The following is a 7,720-nucleotide window of genomic DNA, read 5'->3' as shown; positions in this document are numbered from 1 at the left end:
AGGCTACCTGATGTGTGATGACATCCTCTCTCTGATGGCTTATAGATACGTACTTGTGTTTTCTTGTACTTAAAAATCTTTTACATTTGTAATTGATAAGACAGTAAATAGCAATAGATATAACTCACATAAACAAAAGCTCCTTGGTGTCCTCAATAATTTTTAAGAAGAAAGGAGCTTTAAGGCCAAAATGTGAGAGAACCACTGATTTTAAAAAGCACATGGTGTTTCCTGCTTTCCACTGTTCCTCACTCTCAATCTCCAGATAGCCACAACCCATTGTTACCCTGGGGGACCTGAACAGCCATGCAGAAGCCACAATCTGCACAGGAAGGAGTCCTCAGTTGCTCTGAGGACCCAGCTCAACTGATACCCGTGTCTGATAAGTTCCATCCCCATCGGGAAGAATGTCTCCATAACCTCTTTCTTAGACAATTTATTCCCCATTTTTCAACCAGATCATGCAAATTTCTGGGGGGGTGAAAGCCATGAACTCTGCAGAAAGCAGTTGTAATCCTTGGAAAAGTTGTGGTTTGCTCTGACCTATGGGGCTCTAGAAAGAAGAAATAAAGTTACATACAGTACAGGTATCATAGGTACAGGGCTTACAATAGTAGAAATTGGCAACAGGGTTTCCCAATTAATTCTCTTCATTGTAGGAAACATGTAAAACCAAGAACGACCCAGACCGCGGGTCCATCAACAACAAACTTATTTGTTGTGTACCTCCCTCTAGGGCAGCGTGCTGGCGAACGACGAATGTGGAGGTAAGCCAAGTTCTGTCCTCTAAGTGGGCAGAGTGGAGTAGCCTCATAGCTTTGAGTGTTTGGAAAGTGTGTCAGGATCATTTACTGTTAACCTTTGAAATACTTTTATGAGTCACAGAAAAGGAAAACTGAATTACAAAATGTGTGACTGTTTGTGATGAGTAATTCAGCAAAAGACTGGAGATTAGAACTCAGCCTTCCTTTTTTTTTTTTCTTCAACTCCATGCTAGTGCAAATAGATACCACAGCCACCTTGGCTCTGCTTGGGCTCTGAACTGCCTTGTGTCCTTGGGCCGGCACTTTTGTGATTGCTATGGTATGAATGTATGTGTCTCCCGCCCACCCCCCAGATTCACATGTGGAAACCGTAACCAGCAAGGGTGACGGTATTAGTAGGTGGGACCTTTGGGAGGTGCTTAAATCCTGCCAGTGGAACCCTTATGAATGGGATTAGTGCCTTTATAAAAGAGGTTCTGAGGGGCACCAGGGTGGCTCAGCAGGTTAAACATCTGACTTCAATTCAGGTCATGATCTCATGGTTTGTGAGTTTGAGCCCCACATCAGGCTCTGTGCTGACAACTCAGAGCCTGGAGCCTACTTCAGATTCTGTGTTTATTTTACTCAAGAGCCTGCTTCAGATTCTTCTTTGGATTCCCTCCCTGGCCCGTGGTCCGTCTTTTTCTCACTCTCTCTCAAAAATAAACATGAAAGCAACAAAAAAGAAAGAAGTTCTGAGAGATCCCTGGCCCAGCCCTACCATGTGAGGACGTGATGAGAAGTCCACGGTCTCCAACTGAGACCAGGGACCTCATCTGAGCCCACTGATACCCTAATCTCAGACCTCCATTTTCCAGAACTGTGAGAACTACATTTCTGTTGTTTATGAGTCACCCAGCCTGTGGTGTTTTGTTATGCAGCCAAATGGATGAAAACAGTGACCTGCCATCAGAAACAAACATAGGTAATAAACAGATTGTGTTGTGGTTATGCCCTCAAATTCACAGAGATTCGCATCACAGAGGGGCACCTGTAGTGAAAGACAAAAAACAAAAACAAAAACAAAAAACAAAAAACACCACACCCTGTCCCTACGTGGACTTCCTTCTCCTTGACTATTCTGCTAATTTTCCAGATGGTGCTGTCTTTCACATTCCGGCTGAATTGGGTCCCATCCAGATGTGAGCCATGCAGAGCCGGACAACATCCTGGAAGGGCTGCCTCCCACCCATCCGTGGGCCTCACCCCTACACCCCACCTTGCTATCTGGTACTCTGATAAAAGGAGGAGCCTTGTCTCAACAAAATCTTCCTTCTCTTTTTCCTGAGGCTTGGAGGGGGAGCAGAGGTATCCATGCCATACTTCCAGTACTCTTCCCACACAACCCAGCGGTCCAGGTTCTCCCCTGTCTTCCCAAGAGCTCCTCATCCCAGGGAGAATCAACAGGGTTGGTATTAACCCTCACATCCCAACTTACAGCAACTTTGTTCCAGTTTTCCTACCTTCTCCCTCCCTTCCCTGAGAGCAGGAGGGCAGGCAACTAACAGTTCTCTCTCTCTCTCTCTCTCTTTTTTTTAGTGTTTATTAGTTTTGAGAGAGACAGAGCATGAGCGGGAGAGAGGCAGAGAGAGAGGGAGACACAGAATCCGAAGCAGGCTCCAGGCTCTGAGCTGGCAGCAAAGAGACCAATGCGGGGCTCGAACCCACGAACCTCGAGATCATGACCTGAGCTGAAGTCAGATGCTTAACTGACTGAGCTACCCACCCAGGCACCCCTGTTTGCACTCAAAGGTTATGCCACTCATCAAAATCTGGGAGTGGAGATTCATCTGGTCCCTCTTGCTATCTGCCCAGACTTGCCCTAAAATGTCTCCGTGATCAACGGTCCAGCACAACCCCAAGTCAGCCGTAGATTTCAGCCAGATCCTAAGCTGTCAGAGATTTTCCGGTCTGACAACAATGATGACATTTAATGTGTAAGCAGAGAACCACCGTGTACAAAGTGCTGCCATGTACGTTTTTCACACCAGTGTCTGTGGTCTAGGCATTATCACAACTTTATTTTACTCAAGGTTATTGCTTTGTTTGCTTAGCGTCTATTAGCTCTGCTTTTTTTCTGATAAGAACCCCTGCTCCTGACAAACACATAACACATATTAGAAAATTAGTTTACCTGACTCTAATGTGTGCTTCTGTTAAGAAGCACCAATCTTTTTTTTTTTTTTTAATGTTTATTTACTTTTGAGTGAGAGAGAGAGAGAGAGAGAGCAAGCAGGGGAGGGGCAGAGAGAGAGGGAGACACAGAATCTGAAGCAGGCTCCAGGCTCTGAGCTGTCAGTACAGAGCCCAACGTGGGGCTCGAACCCACAAACCATGAGATCATGACCTGAGCTGAAGTCTGATATTTAACTGACTGAGCCACCCCAGCATCCCTAAAACATATCAATTTTAATCCTTCCACCCAAACATAGCCCACAGTGTATTGGTTTCTCTCTTTCTCTCTCTCTCTCTAGCCCCCAGATCCGGTCTCTGACCTTCTGTGCTTGGCTTCGTGCCCTGGGAGGTTATGCTCATCAGACTGCCCCTGGGGTCTCCTTGGCCTGAGTAGTTTTGGCCAGTGGAGGAGCATCCTCAGCAAATGTCAGAGAGCCAAAAGAGGGAAGGGTTGGGGTCACAAACACCTGTTCCCCAACCACCTCACTGCAGTCTGCCAGCTGCTGTGTTTCTCCACAGGCACAGCACTTGCTAGAAGGCGCTTCTTCTAGGGCAGCAACCCTTGCTCGCCCCTTCAGATTTGGGGGTGTAACGGTTTCCCTGTGCTGCAAGTCTCTGGGTACTTCACTGTGCCTTACTGGTCTCCCCAATCCTGATTGTACCTCTGTGCATGATCCCGTGATTGAATTCTATTCAGTGAAATCATTTTGAGTGTGCCAGTTATTTCTTACCAGGATTCTGTTACCCACAGCCAATCTTAGAAACTCGTCCTGATGGTTGCAGTGATTAGTCTGGGGAGTGGCACACAATCCGATTCAGACCAACCGTAGTTCTCCTGTGAAAAAGAGTATTTTTGTAGCTAGAATTGGGAGAGAGAAGCCCATTCCTCTAGAATGGTGAAGCTAGGAGGATATGCATAAGCTTTATGCTGGCTGCCACATCCCCACCTCATGGAAAAAGCCATCCGAATCTTGGTTTTAGTTTCTTGGGTTCTCACACAGCCCTGATTCTTGTCTTTCAAATAGCTTCCTCTTTGTGTCTAAGCCAGTTTGAGTAGATTTCTGTTACCAGCAACCATTGCAATTAAGATGGTTATTCAGCTAGTGAGTGGGAGGGTTGAAGTTCAAACTCTAGTCATCTGCCTCCAAAGCTGATATTCTCGGGCAGATAGTCCACATTCATAACTGTGACCCAGATGCCTCCCCAAAGCCTGTCACAGCTCTGGAAAGTCCCACCATTAAAGATCACTCCTAGGGGAAAAGGCATGTTGTGTCTAGGAGTTACCCATAGCATGATACAGACATACATGCATTTTGAATGGTAAGATTATGTGAAAAGTCTGTATTAACTAAAAGTTGACCAACTGAGTCATATCTTTAATGTCTAAGAGGAACTTTATACTGAAAGGAATCTTATGATAAATCTAGTAAAGACCCTCCATTTGTTTTCTTTATAAGTCCAGATTTTCGCTCATACTGGTACTGTATGAGCCCTCAGTTTAATAAACCACTTATAGGAATGGCTCCCTCCCAAAGTATTTCCCAGCTTATCACTGACAGGAGATGGAAGGATTTGTCTCACCGGATACCTCAAAAAGGAGGTGTCCCTTGGAAGTACTCCACTCTATCAAGACAAGTGGAGTTGCTGAATCTTGTCCAGATGCTGATAAAAAGTAACTAAGGGAAGTTTTCACTGGGGAGTTACAGATCACCACAGTGCAACTAACAAGGTGGATTTCAGAATGGGGTGACTATAACCTAGATTAGAGGAAGTTATATATAAACCCAAGGATTCTGAGGATGTAGGGACCTGGTGTTCTCCCTTCTTGTTACCTATCCTTTGCAGGATATCTTCCCCAAACTGCAGGAACCTCTCTAATGAAGCAGTATGTTCTTCTTCTAGCCAATTCTTTTGATATTAACTCATGCCAATTAGCCTCCTGTGCCCACTTGGTAATGTGAGCCACATTATCAATAACCATCTAGGAAAGGATATCTTTAGTGAAGATCGTGAAATCTTGTCCATCATAGGCCTGCTGGAGAAACATGTTGCTTCTGTCCTCCAACAACTCTGAGCCAATGATTCTCTGGTAACTGTGAAACCCTGGCACACACGTGCAGGTCACGAAGGGGCTTAGACAGGGACATGGAGGTGGGCATCCAGGTGATGACTAGGGGAATGGCTGGAAGCGTCCTCTGCCCCCAAATACATCACCCCACAGGCGTGCCTCCAGGAGGTTCCTGTGAGATAACCCACTCATCAACAGATGTTTGCAGAATACCTCCTACATGCCATAGGAACATGATCATTTTTGCCTTGGGGAATTATCCGATAATGGGAATGACCCACACTGATAAACTTTATAATGTGGTAAAGGAGGGAAAGATATACAAGAGCCAAAAATATCCTGGGAAAGTTAACATAGCAAGACACTGTACATAAGCAAGCGGCTCACTGAGCCTGGCTGCCAGGAAGTGAGACACAGAATGGCCAGATTCAGAATGAGAAAGAAGATACAGGTTAGAAGCCTGAATGGGCATGGCATAGAGATATGGAGGGCAAAGGACAGAGGGCTCCTGAGAAGAGACAACTCAGAAGATGCTTAGGGCAGGTGGCAGGCACTGAACGCCATCAGGCTCTGCCAAAAGAGTGCAGCTCAGCAACCAGCTGCTCAGTTCACTGTCAGCCCAGGGCAACCACCTGCAGGGATGGGGGCTGGTGCAGGGGCGGGCCCATCTCTGCTGCCACCTGAGTGATTGTGCTGACTCTGCAGCTGCTTCCGGTCCACCTAGAAGGTCTGCTGCTGGCCCCTTGGCGGCTGAGTGTACCTCTCCCGGTGACCAGGCATGGGGTTCTCCACCATCTACAGAGCCCATGGCTCTTTCTGCCAAGAGACACCCGTAGGTAATGACAGGATGAGAAATAAATTCAGTGAAATAAATAAATGCAGTGAATTGTCCAGGTGAAAAGATGTCAGAGTGAGTCCCCGGGAAGGAGGCATAAAAGGAAGATATTTAGAGTCACAGACAACCCACGTTAGTGCTCTGGGTTCAGCTGCATCCTGGGACCTAGCTGTCACTTCCTTTCACAGAATCACAGAACCCTAGGAACTGGGGCCTAGAAAGGATCTTAGAGCTCCAGCCCAAGACCTGGAGGCTTTTTCTGTCCAGGCTTGGAAATTTAGGATGAAATTTTACAGGTAATCTCATCTTGGAAGTGAAGCAGAGAGCCCTGTTCTGGGCTTCGGGGAAGGACCCATGATCACTCATTGGTCCCCCAGGGTTGCCGTAAGAGGGCTTGCAAACCCTGATAACCCACCCCCTTGTTTTATGAATGAAGGCTCTAGGTAGATAAATGAGGGCTCCCACCTTGCCCCTGTGTTTGCATGGGCAGGTACGTACACAAACACACACACGCGCACACCCACACACACACCCCAGATCACTCAGAGAACCCACATGAGGCCTCCTGAGAAAAAGTGCTTTGAAAGCACAGTGCTTTTCCTCACTCTGTGCGGAAGGCTGTGGGGGCTGAGCAGAGTGAGGCCCTCTAACGTGTGGGGCCACATCCACATCCAGGGACTTCTCTTGGTTGTCTAGGGACGGTACTAGACACCTCCTCCCCAGAGTGTTTCCAGATTACCCAGGTGGATGCTGCTGTCCTTTTGTGAACTCTCTGAGAACTCAGATCTTCCCCTGTGGCCCTTGCCACTGCAGAGAATCGTGGATGGGTGTCAGGTTCCCATTCCCCCGGCTGAATACTACTTAATGATGTTTATTCCTTCCTCTTTATTTGTAAGATATATTTAAGAAAAAAATATCGGGGCACCTGGGGGGCTCAGTCGGTTAAGCATCTGACTTCGGGTCAGGTCATGATCTCACTGTTTATGAGTTCTAGCCCCACATCGGGCTCTGTGCTGACAGCTCAGCACCTGGAGCCTGCTTCGAATTCTGTGTCTCCCTCTCTCTGTCCCTCCCCTGCTTGTTCTCTGTCTCTCTATCTCTCTCAAAAATAAACATTAAAAAAATTTAAAATATATATAGAGAATTTAACAAAATCATCTCACAAGCGGGTAGGTCATCTTTGGTGCATACAAGTCTGTCCACACTTTGCTTTTTTCTAAAACTGTGTCTGAAAGAATTCATGTAGGCTGTCTTTTAGAACCGGCCGCCCCAAGGCCAGGATGCCTTTACCTTAACTATGGGGGGACACAGGATTCCCTGAGGCTGAAACCAGGCCTGCCGGGGCCCCTTCCGCCTGATTGCACCAGTTCTGTAAAAGCAGAACTGTTCTCTCCTTTCTCCCTGCTTCTCTAGCAGAGGTGGGGGCCGCTTGGCAGGGCTCAGAGTAGGCACCCAGCCCCGTGGGCCCCTCCGTGGAGGTGGTATTCTGCACGTCAGCTGCAGCACTGAGCAAGATGGAGTCTGGTCTTCCTTCCTCAGGCCTGGGCGGAACTGAAGACCCCAAGGCCCCTTTCCATGGCTCTGAACTTTTACCGTCTCCGTTTCCTTCCTGGGGCTGGGGGGGTGGGGGGATGAGGGTTGGGATGAGGAGGCCACAGTGGAAGACACTCTCAAGTCGGGCATAAGTGTCTTTCCCCAAAAAGTGTTGGTTCTTGTAAAAATAAGATCCAGAGATTGAAGCAGAAGGACAAGCACTACCCCCGAATCAATAGTTATCACATTCTGCCTTCTATTCTCTTTATCTTCACTTACCTTCTACTGCCTTCTCGATGCTAAAGC

At 47.3% G+C, this 7,720-nt stretch overlaps 1 protein-coding gene across 1 annotated transcript; it reads right to left on the bottom strand.

Moving 5' to 3' along the window:
* Window positions 1–340: 340 nt before the first annotated feature.
* LOC121011693 (major histocompatibility complex class I-related gene protein) lies at window positions 341–5,893 on the bottom strand. The gene is given in 5 exon segments (XM_040446296.1): window positions 341–478; window positions 480–553; window positions 4,811–4,896; window positions 4,898–5,081; window positions 5,727–5,893. Coding segments are annotated over 5 exon segments (597 nt in total). The 5' UTR covers window positions 5,842–5,893.
* Between the last annotated feature and the right edge of the window lie 1,827 nt (window positions 5,894–7,720).

The sequence above is a fragment of the Herpailurus yagouaroundi genome, unplaced genomic scaffold (genome assembly GCF_014898765.1).
Source record: "Herpailurus yagouaroundi ecotype Mexico unplaced genomic scaffold, PumYag 195, whole genome shotgun sequence".
Taxonomy (NCBI): domain Eukaryota; kingdom Metazoa; phylum Chordata; class Mammalia; order Carnivora; family Felidae; genus Herpailurus; species Herpailurus yagouaroundi.
The sequence above is the reverse complement of the archived record's forward strand: the minus strand, read 5'-3'. Positions and strand labels throughout refer to the sequence as shown.